The 26,018-nt window shown below is 40.6% G+C and overlaps 1 protein-coding gene across 1 annotated transcript; it reads left to right on the forward strand.

The window, feature by feature from the left end:
- Window positions 1-10,882: 10,882 nt before the first annotated feature.
- On the forward strand, window positions 10,883-25,454 carry hs3st3b1a (heparan sulfate (glucosamine) 3-O-sulfotransferase 3B1a). Its single transcript, XM_079366636.1, has 2 exons — window positions 10,883-11,723; window positions 23,572-25,454. The coding sequence occupies exons 1-2, from the start codon at window positions 11,227-11,229 to the stop codon at window positions 24,188-24,190; spliced, it is 1,116 nt and encodes a 371-aa protein (XP_079222762.1). The 5' UTR covers window positions 10,883-11,226; the 3' UTR covers window positions 24,191-25,454.
- Window positions 25,455-26,018: the final 564 nt, after the last annotated feature.

The raw sequence follows: 26,018 nt of genomic DNA on the forward strand, positions 1-26,018 counted from the left end.
AAGGGTTATCCTGGGCCATAAAGAGCCCCAGCAAGCCCAGCGCCCGGCCTAATGAAAACGCAGTGACATCTGAGGGGGAGAGATATTACAGGTCTAAACGTCGGGTGCTGTTTTAACATGCATCAAATGACAGAAAATGATGGTTATCACAAACACCGTTCAGACACTAAATGCAGGTCTGCTGGTGGGGGAAGCCTGGAGTTGAGAGACACGAGCTCAGCACTAAACACAGATGGCACGTTAGAAGCTTGGCATCTCGAAATAAAACAAACCAGAGATGGCAACAGGAAAGTACAAAAAGGTGAGGGTGACTTCATCACTTCAACGGGATTACTCATACGTTATATTTATGAGGTGTGACGCAAAACTCAGAAGATCCTGCTTTCAAAGGTGTCAAATTTCACAGCATGTCTTTTATCACATAGATCTTCCAGCAAACATACGCTACTAGACAATAAACCTGAGAGCTAGATGAACGTAATCGGGCAGAAACAAGACCAGTAAAGGGATACGTTAATACATTACTGGTGACTGAACTTAAAACTTTGCTGAATTTGATTTGATTTTATCTCCAAATCTTTGTCACAAACCTATTGCAGTATAATCTGTTGTTCACAACAGGCAAAGATCTTCAAATTGAAATCATTGTAAACACTTGTGTACACATGTACAGTATATATTGTTATCTAAAGATTTATAATAAATGGTCTTGAACTTGTATAGCAATTTTTTGGCCTTAGACGACTCAAAGCGTTTTCACACCGCAGGTCACCCACCTTCCCATTCACAACCATTCACACACACTGATGTCAGAGACTGCTATTTGAAGTCACCAGCATTCGCTAATCGAATTCAACTACTCATACCAAAATAAGCAACATGGAGTTATGTTATCTTGCCCAAGGACACATCAGACATGTGGGTGCAGGAGTTGGGATCAAACCACGGACCGCCCAGTTTCAGAGTCGACCGACTTTACCATTGAGTCGCAGACGCAATACAGAAAGTGGAAATGGATTGTACCAAAGTCATGTTGAAACTGACTGACGAAGACTAATTTGATGTAAGAGCAGGCAGGAAAAATTCTCAGGGTGGAACATTTATCCTGGAAAATTTCAGGAAATGTTCATGGCTTTTGTGCGTGTGTGAAAACACCAAATGTTGTGTGGTAAAATTAGTTTCGAGATCCTCTAAAACAAGTCTATCCACGCATCAACTCTGTCAGTCAGAGTTTACTATGACCCTTCACCCTACAGTAACTCACTGAACTCCTTATTATGTGTTTAATGGCCCGAGTGCCAGTCATAACAACTCCAAATTATACAAAAGGCCATCATTATTTTTTATCAGCCTTTAGCTCATAAACAGTAAGTTCACAGGAGTGACAGGTCTTTGCCCAAGGCAAACTCATTGACGCGTTAAGTCTTATGATAAGATCATGTTCCGGGCATGCTCCTCTCTGCTACTGCTTTTTCAATATCATTTCAATAAGAGTTAGCAGGGGTGTGGTGAGCTCCAGCTGCATTGTACTGTCATTGCATTTGTGTTCGAAGAAACAGCATGTTTATACCTGCAAGCACACTAACTAGAAGGTAGGTCGTGATAGAAAGACAGCAGATTTCTGTGAGAGGAGAGTTCTTTCTTCATGGGGACCAACAGCCATAACTTTCACGTTAAATTTCAAAGTAGTAGAGGGGGTCGTTTAGTTTTTAAACTTGTGTCATTTATGGAAGTCCTATGGAAGCACCCATATATTTTATTTACGTAATTTTCCTTTGTTCCTTTGTATAGAAACATAGATCATTGATATAGGCTGAACTTACTTCACAAGTGTTGTCAATGTCAGCGTGTCATGGTGGTCTGGCTTATCACAGAGACCAGCCTGTTGCTTCCTTTTCTGGATGGCAAGAACAGTCTAGAATATTGAAGCTTTTGAAACCCTTTCAAGGAATATGAATATGTCAGCGCTATATCAGGGTAGCGTGAAAAAGAAGATGGTGATAAACCAACTGGGACTTGCTTGTTTTCACTGGAAAAGAGAGAAAATGAACCTGTCCAAAGGAATTCAAAAGATTTACTGAAAATACGGCATTCATGTCTTTCACTATATTGAATGGAATTGCTAACAAGCATACGTACTTAGCTGTTCTCCACATCTTACCATCGAGATGTTGTTGTAAGTTGAACATTGGCACATAAGACAACACACACAAACTAATGGCCTCCTACACACACACACACACACACCACACACATACTGTACACTACGTTTGATATGAAACCAACTCTTCTGGAAACCAAGGCCTGGAGGTAGCCTTGGCATTTCATGGATCTGAAAGACGGATTGAGCTCAGATGGTTCAGGATTTATGATGTGAGGCGAGCAACCTGAGGGACAAGCCAGCTCCTCCCCGGCCTGCCAGCCACCAGTGACGGAGAGATTTACAGGTGGGATATTTCAGCTGATTGCTCGTAGAGCATGGGAAATGTAAAATGAACACGCGAATGCCGTATCCCTGCTGGAGGCTTGAAAGCTAAATTGGTACTGGATCCCTCAGCACTTGTTCTTACCTAACGCTTTAGAGACTCAGGTCAAGACTTACCCTGCCAAGCTGAACACTGAAGGGTACATAAATCAAATGTTCAGAGAGCTCTAACTACTCGATTAAAGATGCGTGTAGTGTTTGGCAAAAATCTTGATCCTGACCTCGGAGAAGTATGTCAAATAAAAAGAGGTTTTATGTGTTTTTTTGTGTTTTTTTGTATAGGCCCACCCTTACTGCTGCAGATTAGACTGTAAATCTGTAAAAGGGTACTTTTTCACCGGACTGTCACAACCTTCATGAAATATTCATTCATCAAACATGTTTCGAGTGCGGCAGTGTGTTTATCTAATGCTAATGAGCGTGCTTGGCTCCTCCGACAGAGTTCATAATGGTCGATACACTGTTTGCGTTGGCTTCATATTACCTTTTTATAGGTTGAATCAGTATATTATTATAGAAATGAGGCTTGTTTGTGGATAGAAAATACAATAAATGTAACTTTGTGTGTTTTCCGTCCATGGATTTGTGTTCAAAGGGCTGAACTTAATGTAATAATACGCCTCTTCTCCTGTTGACAACAGTGTTGAGGAATGTATGAAGCATCAGCGTGTAGCTCTGATGTCTGACTGACCTTATTTCCCTCAACCCTGAGCTGAACTCCATTAAGGGCTGCCTGCAGTCTGTAATTTAACCGACAGCCTCTTATCATGTTTGTCTCGTCTCTTCCTCAGGGGGGCTGCCTGCTTGCCCACAGACCAGCTTTTCTTCATTTCAACACACAGAATACCGGACATGATCACTGTGTGACTGATGTGATGGAAAATAAAACCAGAGAACTGAAGAACGACTTTGTACACGTCTAACGAGAGGAGTTCGGGACAAACAGCACGAGTTGGAGCTATTTCTAACTGGTAATGTCTGGAGTTGGTTACTTTGCAATCAGCAGTGATTGTATTCTTATTAAACAATTGAGTTTTACAAATCTGAGGTTCCATGCATTGTTACTTTAACAAGGAAGTCCACTGCATGCAGTTTGATGATTAGGTATGCTGTGTAATGTCATGCACATAGATGCACCACATGAACACCAAACAGTGTTATGCAGCTCGATTGCTTTAAAATAAGGACAAATTTTCACCAAGTATTATGAAGATAAACCTTGTTTGAATCCAGATGAAATATTGTTGCTGGATTTAATATTCATAGGTTACTCTAAAAATTGTAATTACCTTTAAGCATGTAAATGCAAACACATGGAGGTCTCTGACTTAATTTGAAGTCCTTGCAAGTCGTGTTACCCCCCAACATGTCTTGCACCAACTATCACAGGTAGACTGGAGATCATGCGTGTATTACCTCTGCCCTCCCTCGGGTGACCTTGTCATACTGTGTCTGTGGTGACAGAGGAGGCCTGAGGCGCTGGGACCACACAGCCTTGTCATCTCAGTCCAGATCAAAGTTGGCCCTGCTCCAGTCTGACAGCAGCCAAGACCCGAGATGAAGGCTATAGTGAGCTTGGAGCGAGAATGGGTAGGTGGCAGAGATTATCTCTGTACTGTACAGGTTTCAATGGGTGGGGAAGCTTTAGGGACAATGTTCTGTGTGGTTCTTTAACTCTGCTCATGAGAAGCTTGAAATATCTGATATAGGCTATCCATAAGCAGTTGTAATCTTCAGAGATGAGTGAAATGCAAGCGAGGTCAGAGAAAAAGCATGTCAAGAATGTTAAAACAAAAGCAAAGGGTAGGAAAAGTGATGGAAATTATGGAGCGTAATGCGTCTTTGGAGGACCTCCACCCAGACGGAGCTTCGCTGAGAGATTTGTCTTGGCCTTAGCGCTGCTTTCTTGTGACCTCAGAGTTCTGCTGACATGCGTGGTCTCTCCACTGAACAATAAATACAAGCTGAGAGCAAAGATCAAGTAATTAAGACACAAAAACGAAAACAATATTGTTGTATTTTTGGATTCCAAGCAGAATAAAAAAAAAAAGAATAGTTTTAAGAAAGCTTGGGAAGAACCAAACAAGTATGAACCGTTGAATTAATTTGTCTGATTTAAATAAAATGGGAAACTATTAAATTAATTCTAAATGTTTCACTTTAATGAATGCCATCAATCATAAACCAGACTTAGAACAGCTGTTTTGGTCCAGCACAGATTTTGTGTAATTCACCTGTTGTTTCTTGGTGAAGTAAACTCACCTCCATCTTGATGCTTCCTTGTTTTTTCTGTCTTTATTCTATTAATGTCAGCACAAATTTGACCCACAACCTGGGTTTATGATCTGCTTTACTTTCAAAAAGACCACATAGCTAAATCCTGGACCTTGATTTTCCCCTCGTTTCCCACAGGGCCATAACAATGCAGGTTTCTTTGTTGAAAGCACCTGTTCTCAGCTCGAATAATGGGCCACATTTTCATCCAGGATATACTCCCTGTGGGACGCCTTGCTTCCGAGCCTTCAACTCAAGGGTATCTCGTTGCCATCGAATGTTCACTGCAGTCTTTTGAACACTAACCAGTGTAACCATTAACAACAATGATGTCCAAAAAAATGAAATGAAATGATTAAAAATTATTAATTGCCCAAATCATATTTTGTCATGACATATTCTCTGCAAGATTTCATGTCACTTTTATTTGCATTTGTTGCTGTCTTTTTTGTGTTGCAAACTTGTTCACACAGCTGGATCTTCTCAAACTAATTACAGTATACATAAAAAGTTCTCACGTTTGCTGCAAAGCTGTCTGAAAAGCTCAAAATAAAGGGATTATGCTATGAGAACGAGCCTTTCGCCATGCTAACTGGCAGAATAAAAACTAACTTCATAGCTCCTCTTCTTCTTCTAATGGCAGAATAAATGTGCATTACCGCCACCTACAGTCAACTACTGAATATGAACAAACCACCCTACAACACATGTTCTTTAAAATAAAAGCGCAGCGTTGTCTTTTAGCCACGACTTTTTTTCTCATGGCACACATGTGCGACCCACTAAAAATCACTTTGCAACCCACTTTTTTATCCCGACTCAGGTGAGAACCATGGCTGCAGAGCACTGACAAAATAAATGCAGCCACTTTAAATTACATGTATTTAAAACAGTGTGAAAATTCCATCCAGAACGTTCGCGGCACATATGCTGATATATTTTAAATGAACTAAAATAGACCTGAAAATTAGGTGATAAAATTTTACCTGAGCTGACACTGCAACATTGCAACTTGTGAACCATCTGGATGAGGTGAAAATAAGACAACTTGTATCATTACAGAACTAGACAACCAGTTTTAAGAAAACATTAATTAGGGGGGGTAAAAGACCATTGAAGAAAAGATTATTCCAACAAAGTATGGTTTGTGCACGATACTGTCCAATAAATGGCCTTATAGGGTAAAAGAAGGGCCAATCAAATGTCAGACTGAGGTCATTTCACATCGATTTCATGTCTTACTTTTCAAGTCAATTGATGTTCTTCATTGGCATCTGTACTTTAAAGAAAGAAATAGACCCTGCATCATGTTCCTGAAACGTTGCCACATACATGGGAAACTCAGAGCCTCTATATTTGTGTCAATGTAACAAAGCGGCTACAACAAAACTGCTAACAGCATTACAGGATTTCTCAGCTTGTGCAGGACTTGGCAGGACCAGAACATCTAAGCCTGCCTGAGCTCTCCAACCTGCCAAACGGCCTTCCTTCATGCCCAGGAGGACAGCAGCGAGGGGATAAGACCTTTTTCTACAGGATCAAGCGAGGAAATCCGCTCAGGCAACAGCTTTTCCTTAACGAAAGATAAAGAAGGTCTCCAGCACGGCTCCAGAGAATTTATAGACGTTTTAAACAGCCTTAGCCAGAGTTGGAGGCCTTGAAAGGAGTACTGAAGGAGTAACAGCAGCTTCTTGATCTGCCCCTTAACTCACCTAGTAACCCTGTCATTAGATTGAAGGCTTTGCGTGTGTAAGACCTACTGTTGTTAGCGCTTGTTTGTTCTTTTTGGGGATGTAGCGGGCAGATGAGATCATCCATCAGTCCACTTTACTCACTAATGGGCTCAGATCTCTGACATCTGGAGGTTGCTCCAACTGTGACGTGAGTGCGATGGGATTTTTGTTTGTCTTTGTTATTATGTTTGTGCACACAAGACACTAACACAGATTGTAGTTCTTGACATAGCAAGTGCAAGTACATACAAAATCAAACAAAGAGCTCTAATTTCCACCTGATTCACACTTTATCCACATGTGCGGAATTGCTGAAAGGTACATTTCACAGGCATGCTGACAGGACATGGCAATAAGCAAGCACAAGTTGTTAGCAGCACCATTGAGGCTATTGTGCAGGCAGATGTGTGGGACGCCACATGTCCTTGTTAGGTAGAAAGACACACTTTCAAGCTTTCTTCTCCTGGCAGTGAAGCAACAACATTATCATGTGGTGTGAAATTAAATTAGAACATGGAGCCAAAATGGCAGAATGAATACCCAAATATACAATGGTTAGATCAGGTTGCATTTGTTGATACTGGAGTTTTATGCAGTGGTACGGAAGATAAGCCGACATACCTAAATACAGCACAAATGTGTGTGTGTGTGTGTGTGTGTGTGTGTGTGTGTGTCTGAGTGTGTGTCCTTTTGCAGTGTTCAATTTAACAGTCTGGCGTTCATGTATGAGCGGAGTGCTGTTTATGTCATCTGTTTAGGCTGGAGAAGAAGAGTGTTAACATGGTTCAGTAAATTTAATCTTATTGAGGATGTGAAAAACAAGCCAAACACTCCCTTTAGAGTGTCCGGTGCATTGCTTCAGAGTCCTTGTCAGATGACACAGAGGTCAGACGGTTGTGTGTGCATGTGTGTGTATGAGGTATTGTCGCCGTGCACCATGAAGCATGACAGATGGGACAAATCAGCACATACTATTTCACGGAGATTGAAAAAAACGGTGTCGAGGTTCTTGTTAAAGTGTGTGTCTAACATATATTTGAATGCTGCCTCAGGTGTCTTTGATTCTTACTCTTAGTCCTTTACCTTCCCTTTATTATGCTTTACAAGTCTGTAACCTCCATGTAGATAACCTGAATCCATAAAAAAAGGGAAAAATATGGTCCATGATCTCTTTTTTTTAAATGTGTCTCTTTACTCTCCATTTACAAATAATTTCTTATACCGAAGTTATTTATGTAAAAACAATCCATGTAATTAAGAATGTAAAAAGATGCAACTTCATCATGTGCTTTGATACATTGATTGAATGATGTTAATGTTTAAAATGCTCTTTAATTAATGCTCTTTCTTATTGTATCCTGTCCAACATCATCAACGCTAACAACCAGCCAGACTTTTGTAAAGAGGGCACAAACATTAATCCGTTATTATTTTCTGTGTGTCAAAACACATCTATGAAAAAAATCAATAAAAATAGAAATACAGTTTTGCTTGGTGTTGAAAGCTTTGCTTGAAGGTATACCATAGCTTTCCAGGGAGCACAGTGCTGAACACCTACAATGGTGAACCAAAGGCTTGAGGTGGAAAGGTCGCGACTGGGAAGATGGAAGCAAAGCTTTGCAAGCAGAAGCAGCATAGTGTGTCCAGTATTGATGTAGCAGAGATCAGTGAGATAGAGCTTGTCTTTAAATGGACTGCCTTGATGGTAGCATGAGCTGTGATTGTGTGTGTGTGTGTGTGTGTGTGTGTGTGTGTGTGTGTGTGTGTGTGTGTGTGTGTGTGTGTGTGTGTGTGTGTGTGTGCGTGTGTGATTAGTGGCAACAATTAAATCAGCTGGCTGTTAGCTGATTACAGCCAGGGCGTATGACTTCCACGTCCTGCCTAATGCAAAGCTTAATTTAAGTCAGACTTGAATCTAAGTTTCTTCTATGAGTCCATCATCTCCAGAAAAAAAAAATTCTGTGTTCCTTTAAGAAGAGCATACAGCTTCTGTATCACTCTGTTTTTTATCTGGCTCTCCTCCTTTACAGTGTTCCAATGTGTTTACACTTGGCTAGAAGTGACTGAATTAGGAGGAAAAAACTTCAGTCGTGACTCATACTTTGTCAGAAGAAACGTCAGGTTAGACAAACACATTGTAACTCTTCCCAAACAGATACTAATTTCCTCATAGCTTCATTTACTGATAGTTTTCTTCTCTCTGAGATCTCTACGTGTGGAATTAAACGTCTTTTTTAAGACTATCCGTCTATAAGTATGACCTCTTATCTGTTGCTATGTAATTGTACAAGTTCCAAGATGTTTTTATGGACTTTAGAGTAAACATAAAGTGAATACAATACTTGAACTCAGCCATTCAACTCCTACTCAGAGAGTTACAAGTCCACAGTGCAAAGACAAACATGAAGTGTACACAGTGCAGAGAGGGCAAACCATGTGACTGTGTTGCTTTAACCAAACCCTGAGATGCACGCAATTTTCCAAACAGGTTATCTTGTGCTCATGAAGTGTGGAAATTCAACCATTGGGATTAGAAAAACACACACACACACACACACACACACACAGGTATGTGTATCATATATAGAGGTGTCTGAGAGATGAGATAAGGGGCTTATACATGGAGGGGGCAGGGTTGTCTCTGGTGAAACTCTGACTGACATGGCAGCTCTGGGGTAATCCTGCTAATCCTCTGCTAGCTCAGGGGTGCGGTGGGACTGGGAGCCTTTGACCCCACATCAAGAGAAGGTGCCACCACACACATGCCCACACACCAAATGTTCAGTGTCATTGGAGAATTCACAGTCACATATCTTCATCAAGACAGAAAACTTTCCAGTGGCTTCACAACCACTCCCCATCATCAGAGTAAATGATTAACATTTATGGATCCCTGAACTACTCTGATAACATTTGTTGATGTAGGACAGTGCGTTCACCTTGTTTGGAATGATTACAGCAGTAATTAGGAAAGATTATGAGGCCAATTAGTTCTGACTCACTGGATCATTTTACCCACAGTAACTGGAAAAGTGTGACGTAGCCGATTAAAGGCACAGCTGGTCCATGACACTATTCTTGTGTGTCACATCACTTGTTTACCTGCTGGCAGCTGACTTTTGAATACAGATTTTTAAAAATACAAACAAATAGGCCTAAGCAGACTTTTGCATTATTTTTTCGAGACTTGAATTCATTTATTAGAGGGCTGTCAAACGATTAAAATGTGTAATTGTGATTAATCCGAAAATGTCAATAGCTAGTCCCAATTAATGATATTTTAAATCGCATTTTTTTAAATCCATTGTTTTATATTGAATATTTTAAGATTTATTATTTCGACATTTTGAAATGTCTTAAACTGGAGGACTTTACTGGCTGTAAGGACCGTCTGGTACTTGAACGTTACAGCATTCAATTAACGATGGAAAAAAGAACTTGTAACAGATGAAAACTGCCCAAGGAACAGTAACAAAGTAAATATTGCATGTTGGAGAGTAAAATCAGAGATTTTTGAGATGCAGCAGTGTCACTCTTTTTCATCGCTGGGACAACAGGGCGACACAGTAGAGTGCACCTAAAGGGACAAAATAGCATGTGATTAATCACAATAAAAACATTTAAAAAAATGAATGAATTAAGTTCCGATTTTAATTCATCACAAGCACCTAGTTAATGTAGACAATGCTAATTTATTGTTTTACAAGTATTTTTAATTTCTACAGAATGAGTTTTTTATTTTGGACAATAAACCCATGAGGAAATTTTAACCGATAATTAAACAGGCTGAAATCAAATACCTCTTTATGACCAACAACGCAAACATTACCAGCAGGATAAACACTGATAAGTTATCATATTGTTTTAATGCCTGAAATATCTGACATGAAGTTGGTGTCAGCGCCTGACAATTGCGTCAATGTGGAATAAGGCAAATCAAGACCGGAATCTTTAGAGCTTTCAAAATAAAATGTATTACAAAAAGCACAATTCAAAATCAAACGATGGATAACTAATGGATTTGGCAACCTATTATTAATAACCTACATTACTATCAATGAGGGATTTTACAGTAGCCATGTTATAGTACCCACTTTTACAGGCCTAGAGTTAGGGAATAAGCCTACTTAATTTCTTGATTTGAGTTCTGATTTAGCACACGAAAAAAAAAAACACATTGATATTATAGTCTCTATAAAGGCACGGGATATCAAAAACATCATCAGGATCAGATTTATTTTAAGGTTACTTTCCATGTCCAATTCATTTTCTTTGAATGTTACGAAAACATTTTTTACGAGTTCTTTTCTTTACTTTGAAGGGCTCTAGCGGAAGTCCTCCGCCCTCTTCTGACAGGCTTGACGCTGTTGCCGGGTGTGGATAATTTGGTGGTGGAGCTGTGGCAGCGTTCACACACACAGAGCAAGTGATGGGAGACAAACTCTGTCCCTGAAGCGCGTGTCGCTCACCTGGCGATATTTTCATACATTTTAGTTGTTGTTTTCTTTTTTTTTATTTCAGATTTTTGATTCACCTTTAAAGAAAATTATTGGCATCTAGGCTATTTGGAGCAAAACTGGATTGGCAGAAGGAACATCCGATGTACAATTCAATATCAGAGTCAATATTGACTATAATCTCTGTCTTGTGGAAGGATTTCAGTCATGGCAGAGGAGTGAGGCGCCTCTGCCAAAATGCCTGTTAGCTGGAATATAACTTTTTCACGGCGGTCCTATGGAATATAGTCCGATTTTACACAGTCTACATGTTGTGCCATCATCCCACGTGAAAAACAAACTCTTTGTTTTCTGCATAATGCTGACCCTTTGGGTGTATATGATTTATTGTTGCGTTGGCTACTGCTCCACGATGCCAAACGTGCAGGCTCTGCGCTCGCTGAACAGACACGAAAACGACGCTGAAGTTGACAATCAAGAGTCCTCTCTCGGCGCGTCCAGGGACTTACTGAATAACGAGAACGATTTGGACAGCAGAGGAGAGGACTGGGATGAAATTAAAGGCGAGGCGAAGGCGTTGGATGATAATGCCATGTCGGGTTTCTTCAATGAGTCGGAAAGTAAGAAGTTGCCCCAGGCGATTATCATCGGGGTGAAGAAAGGAGGGACGCGGGCGCTGCTGGAGTTTCTGCGCTTGCATCCGGACATCCGAGCGGTGGGAGCGGAGCCGCACTTCTTCGACCGCAACTACGACAAGGGGCTGGAGTGGTACAGGTATAGCAACCTCCTCATTTTCCTATCAATAAACACGACTCAAAAGAAGAATAAAAAAGTCCAATGAGCTCTGCTATGCCCCGTTTTACATTAACATGGGCTGCCAGTAAAGCGTCTGATTCCTTACTCATGTCTGCACTTTGGTAGCATAACTCCTCCCGATATAATAAAACACTTAAGCCTACTTTGTAGCTCTGGGAATCATAAACACACCTGTTGTCAAATTCTGTAACCATATTAATCCATCTTTAATATGAGTAATAAAAGTCAGTTCACTATAAAACATCTGGTCGTGAACAAACAACTTTGTTTACATGTCAGATTCAGACTTTGCTCATCTTAAATAGACACTAATTAATATAAAATAAACACTGCTATTCTAGGAGAAGTTTGGTCTCCTCTAATTTTCATCAGCAGCCGAGCTATACAAAACGTGTGACGATAATCAAATGACATTTCATCAAGTTTCCTGGGACGTTATCAAATGTGCAAGCTGATAGAAAAAGCTTAGAACATAGAAAGTGGGAAATATAACAGAGAGTCTGTGCAGTGAATCATATGACCATGTTGGTAGATTACTGTTGAATGGTAGATTAGTCCTTTTTGAAGTGAAGTTTGAAGTTTGCAGGGATTTTTTTTTTCAATTCAATTATTCGTGGAAAGAAAACTAAAGCCTACATTAAATCCCTTAATATTAGCTCTTTATTAAACCAGAGACCACATTTGTTCACAGCTTGATGTTGATTACCTTGATTATTGATTTTTTTTCCCTCCACAAATTTAATCTATGCTGAAGGCCTGAGGCCACAGCAAACACAAAGCACGAGTGAATTATCTGTTATATTTTTTGTATCGATTGCTGAATAACAAAGACTTTGCGGTGTACAATTTATGTTCTGTATATTGCTATTGATCAGTTGTGAGCATTATGTAAAATACATTGTGTGCCTCACAACAACAGCAGGTGCAACCCCAGAGTAGCTACAGTAGTCAAAGACACTACTTTCCCATATTTGAAAGTTGGACTTTTATAGGCACAACTTCTCCTCGTGATCATTTTCTAAGAACGATTGATTTTGCTTCTTGTTTGCCTGACCTTCAATCTGAGTTTGTGGAATTCTTTTCTCCATCTGTCCTTGGCGTGCAGATTCACTGTGGGGGGTTTTTTTCTGAAAAGGAGGGGCAGCAGGTATAGAAAAAAGATGACTTGAATTCTCAATGCAATTCAACCCTTTAATTTAGGGGTTTTGGAGTCAGTAAGTTACTCTGTCATCCTTGAGTGGCAAAGATCATGATCCTGACTTCAATGTCAAAGGCAGAGATAATCATTCTGAGGCTGCTTACACCTTTAACACTGTGTAACGTAACATTTGTATTGTATTCTCTGCCATGGCAACTGTTGTCCTTGTACCATGTACTGCATCTCACTATGCAAACTCTGTACTATTGACTCAGCTGCGATATTACTCACATAGTTTCTCTGAGTGGAAATGAACAACAAACACACTATTTTCACGGAAATTATTGATCTTTAATGTTCCCAAAACATGCCCGGAAAGGCTTTGTCGCTGAGTGCGTCACATCAGAGCAACCACATTGTCAATAGGACGACAATAAGAGATGCTGCTGTTTCAAGTGTCCATCTGACTGAGCTGAGGGATTAACAGGCAATGTCAAAGGATGTAGACAAGGTTTCAAAGCTGGCTCCATGGAGATACAATAGAGGAAGCCAAGCATTGTTCAAAGGACTTCTCGCTTAAGCTCCTTTAAGAATTTCCGGACAGGTTTGGGGCATTTTTGGATGATCAGTCTGTGAAGTGAGTGGTCTTTTGTCCATCTCTAAAGGCTGAGCGATAACAGCAAACTGAAATCATGAAATATTTGGAGATTTTTGATCTTCTTTAAATGTTTGCTGTTTCTTTTTATTCTATGGACAGGTGGTGCATGATTGGGCAATGCATGTTCAAGTGAGTGTTGTCTAATAAGAAGGAGAAGCTCGCATTAATGATGGACACAAATGCTACAGAACTGAAGCAGCTGGATATAATTGAGACCTTTCAGCTGCCTGCTCTGAGAGATGATAGAACATCAAGCACACAGACATCTGATGTGGGAAACAGTTTCATCTTGAGACATTATAATGAATCTTTTTTTTCCAGATAGATCTAGTTAATTAAAACTGCTCGGCTTGAGTTGTCACTGTAAGCGCACCGAGCCACAGGTCGAGCCCATATACAAGCAGGGCAACACCACAGGGAATGATCATGTAGGCGAGCCTGGACGGAGAAAAATCACTCGGCTGTTTTTGTGTTGTTGTTTTCCAACAGTGTGCCTACTTTTTTTTTTTTATTAAAGGCTTCAATGCAAGCTGCAATATCATAAGGCTTTTATAAATCTGTGTAACACATTTCACATCGACAGTGAGCAACATGGGACAAATGCTCCAAAGCAATCTATTGACTGACATCACATCTGACTGACATCATTTCAGACTTCCACAAAACTCCTGAAGTTTTCAGGGTAAGTTAATTGCATGAACAAAAACAACCACATTTTTACTCAAACTTTATTTGGAGTTTCTCCTGCCGGCCTCCTTGTATTTTCTCCCTAAAAAGTCTTAGTGAGCTTATGTGAGAACGCAGCAGGATATCATAAGGAGAATTCCCCTCGAGCGAGCAGGAGGGGGTGGTGATGTTTATTCCCTGTGATCAGTACACAACCTTGGATTGTATGCATGCTACTAGTAGAGTACCATCTTTTTGCAAGAAATATATCAACTCTATGAAGTTTCCTGTTTGCCAGTATGTTCTTTACTACTCGTTTGTTGATGTTGTAATTCTGTGGAACTACACAGAAGCATTGATACAATTGCAAATATTCTCTTTATAGCATAGTATAGAAGACTTTTGCTTCGTCGAGCACTTCCACATTTTTTTTTCTTCATATCTTGCCTCATGGAGACCAACATAGTCTCCTGCTTTGTGGTGCATCTGTGAACAACTAGATCAGGACTTTAGACGCAGTCCTCCTGAAATTCTCAGGAAATTTTCAGCAGTGCATAAACACGTCTTTTGAGATCAACACTTCATCATAGTAACAGAACCGCTTATTGGTTGAAAGTCCAGAGTAAAGTCTTTTTAACAGATGCACTTCTTGATCCTTCTGAGCAGTGACAAAGTGACAGAGTCTGACGTTATAATAAAAATGTATTACCTTTACATTAGGGATTAACGAAATAAAGCAGCCTCACATACGTGCATGGAAATTTGACAATTACCCCAGCCTGCTTGGTCGGAGTTTATTTCTTTAATACACTATGAGGAACATTTTACCATTTGTGTTCACACTATCAGCTAAAATGTTGTGAACAAGAGTTTTGTGCAAGAAAACTGTCCTCATGAACCGGAAATCGAGAGAAAAAAATCAACATTGCACATCGGGAAAACTTACTCATCGAATACATAGCAGTGGTACAGCTCTCTGCCTCAATCAAAAAAACAAACTGCCAACTTCGAATCTGTCTGGAACCCAATAATCAATAAGTTAAATTCATAACTACCCACAACATCATACTCATCAACTCTTTCTGTCTGTGCACCTATCACACTCAACACACACAAAAAAAGAGTTTTGTGCATGTGTGAAAACTCTCTTATATTTGTTATTGGACTAAAAACAAGGCATTAGGAAGAGACTTAAGGAATGTGGAACAGTTTTCAAAATAAAAACAGCCAAGATGTGTGTTTCTCAGTGAAAATAAAGTAGGTCTGTAGCATGCAGCTTCCAGAGGTAATTCAGACAGAATAATTCAGTATTTTAAATAAAGTGAGTTTGGAAACAAGCACTTCGACACATGTGGGGGAAATATATTGATTATTAACAATGTAGGAAGTTACAGTGATAGGTCAAAATTGCAAAGTAGATCAAAATGCTCTCAGAAGGACTTGAGAAATTAGCATTTATGTACTTGGTGTGGCCTGTTAACAGTTTGTATTCTTCAGTCTGCTGTCCTGTTTGAAGTCTTTAAAATAAGCTAAGAGAAAGAAGTCAAAGTGTTTTGTTGATTTGTTTCCCCATATGTCTCACTTCATTGCCCCCAGACTATAATGGTTTGTGGGAGCTTGTGGAGAGGAGCGGTCCAGTGGGTGGGCTTATCTGCTCCTGTGGTGGTATTGAGTTGTGCCCACAGCATTTATCTGCTGTGATTGGTGTGTCCATACTGCTGGAGGTCTGCTGTGTCCATCCTGCTGGAGCCCCACATTGAGGAGAGGCCCCCCTCACACAGCAGGACCCCGACCACAATACAGCACATTTAGGGCAGGAAAAGAGAAGGCGGCGGATGATGTGCATGCTTACACACATGCAACCCCAAGGCACCTTCTATTTTAACAAGAACATCCAAACTTCCTCTTGTACTGTCTTATTTTGGCAGGTTAACTCCTCATCTCCTGCTTCAAATTGAGGCCTTCTGTGTTCCATACAGTACATGTGAATTAATTGCTGTTTTCCTCTTGAGGTTCCTTATATGGAACAATAAGCGACCGTCTTATAACTCACTGAGGGTGTCAGAGAAGACGGTCTAATCCTCCTCAGAGCCCCAGGGAGGCTTACTGCAGGCCAGTGGCAGATAGAGGGCAGTAAATTTAAAGTGAGTCTTTAGAAAGCGCAACAGAATTATAGAGCTCAATGAAAGGGGATGCTGGAGGACCCCTGAGGTCTGCATTAACCCTGACAATAAAGGAGCAGACAATTAGTGTGAAACATGTTTTCTCTGCCTTCACTTTGTATGCAAATGTGTTCAGAAGGGTGAAAGTGCTCTTTGACGAAGCCCAGCAGGGGGTTCATCAGAAAAGAGCATTCATTGGAACCGGCCCAAGAAAGGACTCCAACACTACACTTAAGCTTTTTCGCCTGAAAGTTGACTTTCAGAGATCTCTGTGTGGAAAGTTGTGTTTCCCATGAGTGGGTTCAGTGGAGTCCACCGGTGGCATTTTGCTTACTCGACACTTTTCAGCTCTTTGCAAGGACACAGGGGGATTGGTGAAAGGGAGAACACTCTCAATATAGGTACAGTATGCCCCAGCTTAAACTAATGTGTCAGCACTCTGACAGGAAAAGGAAGGAAAACGGTGTTCATAATGAGATTCTTCAAAGAGAAAAAAATAATAATCCCACGTAACCTGTTGCTTCGAACGTTCCTAGAATATTTCCATAAAAACCACAATACCTTGCACTTTAAAAGTTTATACCAGTTTGTGCCAAATTTCTTCCTCTGAATGACTGAAATGATGCTAGCTTTCCTTGAATTGGTCCACTTGATTGTCAATACTGATAATGTGCACCTGCCCCTCCCTTTTCTGGAGATTGAAGATTTAATTTGCTGCAACCCCCTGGGCTTTAGCTTGAGGCAATTTGTCAAACCACAGCACTTATTACAGCACTTTGGAAACACCAAAAACAAAACAAGTTCACTCCATTATATCCGCTCGAGTTGTTGACTTCCTCGTCTCTGTCTTTTGTGGAATCTTCAGAGAGAATGTGTTGTTTCATGCTGCTGTCTTTCTCTCCTCAGCAGAGACTCACTGACAGCAAGTCAGAGCCACGACAGAAAACACCAATCTGGCCCAGCCATCTTTGTTTTTCCTTCTTTGAAGTCTTGTTTGCTTTTGCAGATCATCTTAGACCAGCATGAGCCTGTGAGGACTTATCGTATTGTAGCAAACCATTGCATACATTGGAGTCATAAATAGCATGCAAAGAATAGGTTTACTATTTGCTCCAAACATAAAATGTGACATCATAATATGGTATTGCTATATAAGTATATGACAAGATGCCCATATTATTAGAGTAAACATTGAACAAAAAAAAAAATAATTGACTGGGATGCTGTTATTTTGTTCTTTGACCGGTGAGCAGGAGATGGACCCATATTTGACAAGTCCCTGTCTGACTTGTCAAAACCTGGCACCCAAATGGAACCTTCCATTCTGACAGTTGGGTAAGAGATTTCAGGTGCGTGCTACCTTGATTCCCCAGCATTAAACAGGGAGGAGCAGCATGATCTAAAAGTCTGGGAAGTTTTTTCGTACTATACACCAACAGTTTTATTTTCTTGTTTAATCTTTAAGTCAACCACAGGCTTGTCCAAAATAATTGTAGGCCTAATTTTCACATTTCATTCTGCAGGTGTGGTATACATGTGCAGGCACAAACAAGTTAGAATAGCGTATGTTTACTACTAATTCTATTTACTTTAATTACGATAGACAGTTATTTCTGAGTGACGTCATCTTAATGATCCATGCTTAATACTTTAAGGGCTGAAAAGACAAACATGGTTAACCAGAAGAAACTTTCTATATCAAGAAAAAGAAATGTGCCACTTTGAAATGTCACAACAGAGCCTGCTGCAACACGTCCTGATACATTCATTTGATCACAAGTCCCGCCTCTAAATGCCATTACATTGAATCATAACATGCTAACTGACAGTATAAGATAGGCAATTTGTTGCGCATGGTTGCAGGATGGTGGTGGGGTTTAGTCATCGGTGGTGGTAACGGAGGAGTAATGGGGAAAAGAAGCTGGCAATGTGCAACAGTGCTTTGTGTTTGCATGTCTGACTGTGCATGGAGATTCCCACTGTTTGGTCACACGCCGTGCCTGGCTTCTCTTTCGCTGCTCTGCACAGCATAATGCAATGTGAATATGCCAGTTTTATGCCGTTGCAAACGCAATGTGTAGGTTGTAGGGCATGATGAGGGCAGAAGTTCTCACGGCACTGATGCAGAAGGGTAAACTGTAAAGTTTCAGTCAAAAAGTCAGCCCAGTTCATTTTCATGTATACACTCCTGCAAGAGGTGCCGACTCAGATGACGTCACTAGGGGCAATTTACCTGCACTGTTTTCCCTGAAATGATTATGGGTTTATATTTCTGTTGTGCACAATCTGTGGACCCACCCTATTCTGTTATTAGTTCACTGCTGGCGTGCATCACCCTTGCTGATCCAGTATTTCATTGTTAGCTCCTGGATATTGTCAAATATTCTGCCTGTTTTTCATATCTTATGTCCTACCTGTTGAATTAGAATCAGACAAAAACAACCTGTTCACGGTAAAAGACTGAGACTCATCTGATTTTGTTGGATCACAATATTGCCATCGAGTATCACCGTCAACTGTTCAGATGATGATTCGTTTATTAGTTAGTTGATTTGCTAAACGAATCCTGTGTCTTTGGTTAAGCCTTTCAATATACTTTTTTTTTTTCAAGCGGCACCTTCGTGATAGAAAAGGCGTGCTGGTCCTATGAACAACCCGAGAGCCAGAGTTGTCATGTGTTAATGCAAGGCTGACAGTTGTGTGAGGGCTCACACATTGTTCCCCCCCTCTTCTTCTTCCTCCTCCTACTTCTCCTCCTCCTTCTCTCTTCCAACCGAGCCTGTCTCCATCAGACAGCCAGGTGGCCTTGAGTTCTGCATACTGACAGTAATAATAGAGGATTGGGGGTGGGGAGGGGGGCAGAGGCATTCTCTGCACTATCATTGCTGTTTAGGAATGCTGCTGAGAGACTGAATCCTATTCAGTGTCATAATGGAAGGTTCTGAGTGCGCAGAGCGATGACGATGACTTTTCACAATCATGATAAGAAGAGCTGCAATGACCAAAGAGCACCCTCGCTAAAGATACTTTCCCTTTTTTGATTTCTGTCTGGAACTCATCTGGCAGTTTATCTGTCTTATTATTATAAGTGGCTGCATACCACCACCTCTCATCCCGTCTCTGATAGTGCGAACAATTCCCACAGTAGCTCACCCCTCATAGAGTAGCAGAGTAAGATAAGAAGCCATCGTGACATTAGATAATGCATCCCTTTTCTTCTGTAACCTTCTTTTGTCACTGTGGCCTGAAAAGCTGAAATACAGATGCAAATTACAGATGCAATCGGCGAAGCATAGTTCTGCAGGATATAAAAAAAGTCTGTAAGTTTTCTCCAGCATACTTGTTCCTGTCTTTTCGGAACTTGTTACTGATGGGAATCATCAGGCAGCCGAGCAAAAAAAAAAGCCACACGCTGCAGTGTTGTTAATTCCTACCTTTGAACCTGCTACCTGATAACAGTGAATGTAAACACGGCAGCACATTTCAAACACTGTCTCGCAAGCAGTCGGTTTAATGGCCACACCTGACTGACCAGCAGACAAAACACACAGGGAACATTACACAACCCACCACTCCTGGATTGACATCTGTAGGTTGTAGTAATGTTGATGTATCTTGTGCTACTGCTGCACAAAAAAAAAAAAAAGAAAACTGCAAACACAGCGTTGCACAAGTTCCTGTGTCTTAAAACTTAGGCTTCTGTGTCAGTGGGGTCGACCCATGCTGTCTCCGAACCTCCAGCAGTGCACCTGATTCTATCTAATCCTCTCTGTACTCCGGCCTCTCTTGCTTTATCTCATTCACAAGCAGTCTTCCTCTCCCTTATCTCCTCAGTCCTGCTGCTCTCCTCGGAGTTTTAAAGGACAGGTTAGAGGGCGAAGGATGTTTATGTGTTAGCGCAACCACCACTACAGGCTTATTTTTGGTTCACCAATTAAGTTAGAAACTCTTTGAACCTTATGGCTGCTTGCTTTCCAATGTTGAAAGTGCATTACGAGCCCACTTAGATGTTACACCTTTAGAGTAAAGCCGTGTTTTTAGCTTTTAGTTCAAACGAAGCATGCAATATTCATGAAGGGGCAAAAGTCTGCCCGCTGTGGCTCATTTATAGACAGAGGACTACTTTTTATTGTCTTGAAGCTCAATGATGACGCCTCTGCATGGCTGATTGATAGATGGAGATGCACTGAAACCTATTGGTTCCAGGCGACATTGTTTATTAAGCAGAACAAATTGTGAAAGCTTGCTACATCTGCACCCCTTAGGCAACTCTCTCACTCTTCTCTCAGTCTGAGATATTCTCCCCTGCTCTTTTTCTCTGCTAAGATGAATAATGCATGTTCTTCTCACCCAGATTGTTTTGCTTGGGGACTAAGTGGAAAGTTTGATTGGTAGTAAGTTTTTGTGTCCCTTGAGGCCCCCAGGAGAGGCCTACAGTGCTGCGCTTGTCTGTAGCCAAGAGATGTTGCAGATAATTGCAAGGATTCTGATAGAGTTGTTTGTGTCTCTCGTACCTATTACCTTGATTAGTTTGGAGTTCTTTCCATCATATACAATGGTGGCTAAGACTCTGAGGGAGAGGAAAGTGGAATAAATGTAAAAGACCTAAGGCCTCGATTGAAAGGCAAATAGAAGCAGGTGACAGGTGATGAAACTGTATAAGAAATAGAACCCCATGAGTGTTTGTAAAGCGCTAACGAGGTACGGGTGATGCCTACGTTTCTCATAATCAGGGAATCCTTTTCCCAGTGCTTTGCACAGCAACATCTTGCAGAGCATTTTCCTGCTCGTTTTCACCACGGAAATGTGCAAGTTGAAAGCTGCTGGGGTTTTGGAGTGGGGTATTGTGGCAGATGGTTGGAAATGACTGTCATCAGTTTAATGACGTGGCTCCTCTGCTTTCCTGTCTTTCGATTAAGATCAACAGCTCTCAATAACCACACAAGAATATCTCCAATCACTGTAATGATTGCTTACATTTTGACTGACAACACACGGTACAGCTGGAATTGACACACATCAATACTTGAATGTATTTCCTTCCTTACATTCAGCAGAAAGATATATATACTTGCATTCTTAATATTTGTTGAGCTAGTATAATAAATATTGTATGAGGGACTGTACTAACCACAATGCATGTTGTTAATAATTAAATCTGTTGAATGCAAAAGTAGAGTATGAGAATCTTCTTTCCTTCTGTAAGGCAAGGAATGATGGATTGATGTGGTGTTCCCAAGAAAATATTGTGCCTGTCTCCTCTACGGTCCTGCGTAAGAGATTTTAGATGTGCACAAACTGTATAGCAACCAGATACACATGTACTATTTTAAGTGTGCAGGAATTAATAGCAAGTGAAGATTTTAACATGCTCTACAGCCAGCTTTGTGTTTTACATTATGGACAAAACACCTTGAATGGAAATGCAGATACAATGGCACCAGCTGCAAATGTAACCTCCCAAGGTGGTACATATTGGAAAGAGAAGTGTTGATTTACCTCATGTGAATAGTATGTCTGCAATCTGTGATGGTGATAAATTGGGTGATATATATTTCTTTATTTCTTTTTAAAATTGAGTTGTATGCAAGCTCACCTTGAAACCACTTCACATAACAATTTGCACTTAACCACTTTGACTCAAGCACATTTACATAGAGCCTTACGTATATTATAATATGTTATAATTGTAATCTTCTTTAATGCACTCACATCTTAATACCTAGATATTTCAGTAAACAAAGACCTAAAGATATTGAACCAACTTTAATTTGTTGCATACAGGAATTGTGAAGCTTGTCATAATCCCTTTAAAATATAATTTTGAAAGAAAACAATTTATTTCGCTAGCAGGACTTTTTGTTTGCATGCTCTCCAGGACCTTGTGTTCTTGGAAAAAAATATTTTTGTAAGCTTTTGTTTAAATAAGAGCAGCACAATAATGGCAATTAGAGCGACGCACAGTTGGCAGATATTCATCTTAAGGGAGCTGATCAAACGTGCACTGAGAGGCTTTTGAATAGGTTGGTGCTGAAAGGTTGTCCTTGATGAAGACAACAACGTGATGCAGTATTCATTTTTGTACACATCTATCATCCTGTCTGATTAAATCTAATGTTGATGTCAACAACAGACCACAATAGATCAGATCCCTTGCTACAGTAACAGTGACCTTATCTTCATGTTGAAAATGTTCTAACACAATGAAAAATAAATGCAGAAAACCTCAAATCCACTCTCACAGAATGCAAGCAGAGTCAGACGCATTGAACTGCACAGGAGTTTATGGTATTGCGTACATCACTTGAATGTCTTCAAGGATTAACTACTTAGCATTGAGTTTGATCATCGTGGCCACATATCTTCCTCTGTGTCTCTCCAGAGACAAGCCAGCCACCCAACCAGCCAACAAGGCAGTCAACCAGCCTCTAATACTCTAGCGTGTATGGCTTAGTCCTAATCCCTCTTGGCTCACTTTAGCCATTATCCAGGCAGGGCTGCAGTTAACAGGCTATATTATGATCAACCAGAGCCTTCCAGAGTCAAGAAGAATATGCAGTTATGGGAATTGACATCTCCAAAGCTTTTCATTTTATAACGAGGTATGCAAGGCCTCTCCAGATCTTCACAATTTCCACCAAATTACTGAAAAACACGAGAAGAGAGGTGAAGTCATACTCATCTGTCTTGGCCCGACACTAAGGCACACAATACCACCTATTCACAGTTAAACCGGCCTTTGTATAATGTAATGAAGGTGTGGAATATTTCAATGTGAGGACTGTGGGGTTTGAAAGAGGATTGAGGTCTTAAGGTAGATTAAATAGAGCAGCAGGAGATGAATGTCTTTCTTTGGGGTTTGCATTCAGAACATGTCACGAACTGTGTATTGTGTAGTCATGCAATCACAAATGGTTAAATGGACCCCTGTGCTACCTACCTGTTTCTCTAGGTGCACTCACTCTGTAATGTGGTCCATGATTGTCTCATTAATGATGATTGACTTGCTCCTACCTGACAGTACTTCAAATCAGAGATGCAGCCACTGTGCCAATGTTAATCTCATCTTCATGCTTAAAGCTCTGGCATTGCAGGGATGAATACAAAGTAAAATCAAACTTAATGTTGTTTGTTTTGCATGCATAAACACAGTTTAATTGTGTGTCTGTGTTTTTTTTGCAGGGAACTGATGCCCAAGTCTTCAGATGGTCAGTTGACCATGGAGAAAACCCCCAGCTACTACGTCACCAAGGAGGTCCCAGCTCGAATCTACACCATGTCTAAAGACACAAAGCTGATTGTAGTCGTCAGGGATCCTGTCACCCGGGCCATCTCTGACTACACCCAGACTCGCTCCAAGAAGCCAGACATCCCTTCGTTCGAGAGCTTGACCTTCAAGAACATGTCAGTAGGTTTGATCGACACCACATGGAGCGCCGTTCAAATCGGCATGTACGCTAAGCACCTTGAGCGATGGCTTCAGTACTTCCCCATGGAGCAACTACTGTTTGTTAGCGGAGAGCGTCTGATAAGCGACCCTGCTGGTGAGATGGCACGCGTCCAGGACTTTCTTGGGCTCAGGAGGGTCGTCACAGAGAAGCATTTCCACTTTAATCCAGCAAAAGGCTTCCCATGCCTTAAGAGACCAGAGGGGAACAGCAAGCCACACTGCCTAGGCAAAACCAAAGGCAGGACCCATCCTAATATTGACCCAGAGGTGGTGCAGAAGCTAAGGGACTTTTATAAACCCTTTAATAGCAAGTTTTACCACATGACAGGTTATGACTTTGGCTGGGATTAAGAGAATACCAATGATGACGGACTGATGCCGGTCCCTTGTTCGTGTTTTTTTTTATAATTCTATCACTCTGGAGATATTGTTATACAGTGTATGTACAGTATTTGGTGGATGTGTAAAAATTCAGAAGTCTATTTTATGATAATTTATTGTTATGATATTAACTCACTAAGCTGCCTAACCAGGTTTACCCATGATCCAGACTTTCTGCTCCAGATTTAATTCTCATCAGGTATATAAACATTTTTCAAAAAGCACAATGTTTTTACGGGTATTTTGAGCAAGGTCAGTATCTCTTTGTTTTTCCCCAGCAGAATATTTTTACGTCTTCAATTTGGATAACCATGTCTCCTCCTTTTGCTTTTCCAAAAGCCTCTACCTTAAAACTGAATTGGATCCAACTTTACGAGGAACTGGTAATATCCCGTTAACATTTGCTTGACCCTCAGAGGTCTGTGGACCCACTTAGGGAGGTCGATATATAGGCCTCAGCTGATCCAGTGCCACTTGCCAGGTGGATCAATACAGTAATAGCTCCTCATCATGTCAATTAGACCTGAGTGATGGCACTGCCTTGATCTCTCAAGCTTTGCAATAAAACATGGATGCATTAATGGTAGTAACTTTATGGTTAATCCTTGAGCCAACTTCAGGTTAATATAATGATACAAATTTCCACTGCAATATTTTGACTAAACCACTATTTATATCGTTCTGAGTCAAGTCACAATATTTTAGACAGTTTTATTTCAGTTTTCCAAAAACCTGCTGTTTTGGCTTGACAGCAACTAATCATTTATGTCTCATTCCAAAAATAACTCGTACCGCTTAATCACACTCATAAATTTAGCTCTCATGGATAATCCATTACAGATTTTTTTTTTTTTGAAAGGTCATAGCATATGCTTTAATTCTACCCTCAACCCGGACACATCATCTGATGAAAAAAGCAATTCTCAATATATTTGGAGCGTACTTTAAGTAGTGGCTGAAGGGAACAGAGATAAACATACCTTGGGTCAAAAATGACTCATTTTAGTTTCATGAATGGTTGAGTTTTATTCAACCTTAACTAGCACCTATTGTCACCATTTTAACAGAAGTCATTCTACAGTGATGTTCTGCGGCCCCGCTGTTGTAGAGGCACTATTTTGCTGTATGCATTGCTTTACAATATGAAAAAGAAGCAGGTTTGACTGAGAAGTTGAATAAAATGCAGTCATGTCGTTTTTATGAAGAAATAAATAAATATGTTTTACCAAAATCATTAATGGTCTCTCATCTATGACTGTACCAGAAATGTTTTTAGTGCATTTTCTATGTGTAACAAAGTAATGTTTTATGCTTTCTTGCACCACGTCCATCTCACCTGCATTGTTTCCTTGATCCCTGCAGAAGTATGTGTAGGTGTACTGCTCTGCCTAATTAACCATATTGCACCTCATTGTGCTAACTGGCTAATTAACTACTTTCAGCTATCGTTGCCTCCCCGCCCCTTGGTGCCAAACGTGAGTTCTACAAGACGGTGTTGTTGCCATGACCTCCACAAACACATAACATAGTGTCATGTTTCCCATCTGGAGAGAAATTACATGAAAAACACTGGCATTCCTGCCTGTCCCTGGGTGACACTTATCACTCCACAACTCAAAGTGAGGTCAGGTTTCACAGCCACTTTTTAAAATGGGTGTTAGTGGTTGTAAACATGAGGCACCTCCTCTTGTTTAGATTTTTGGGGCATGAATTGAAGATAGGGTCATATTTTATGCCGATGACACAGTTTTGTGACACAGTTATTTGTTTGCAAGAAATGTCAACAGAATGGTGAAGC

This window comes from Symphodus melops (assembly GCF_947650265.1).
Source record: "Symphodus melops genome assembly, chromosome: 17".
NCBI classification, from domain to species: Eukaryota; Metazoa; Chordata; class Actinopteri; order Labriformes; family Labridae; genus Symphodus; species Symphodus melops.

Excerpts from the sequence above, each read along its gene's own strand:
- hs3st3b1a (XM_079366636.1), top strand. The coding sequence starts at position 11,227 with ATGGAATATAGTCCGATTTTACACAGTCTACATGTTGTGCCATCATCC. Across the intron at positions 11,724-23,571 it reads AAGGGGCTGGAGTGGTACAG|GGAACTGATGCCCAAGTCTT; the intron begins GTATAGCAACCT and ends TTTTTTTTGCAG.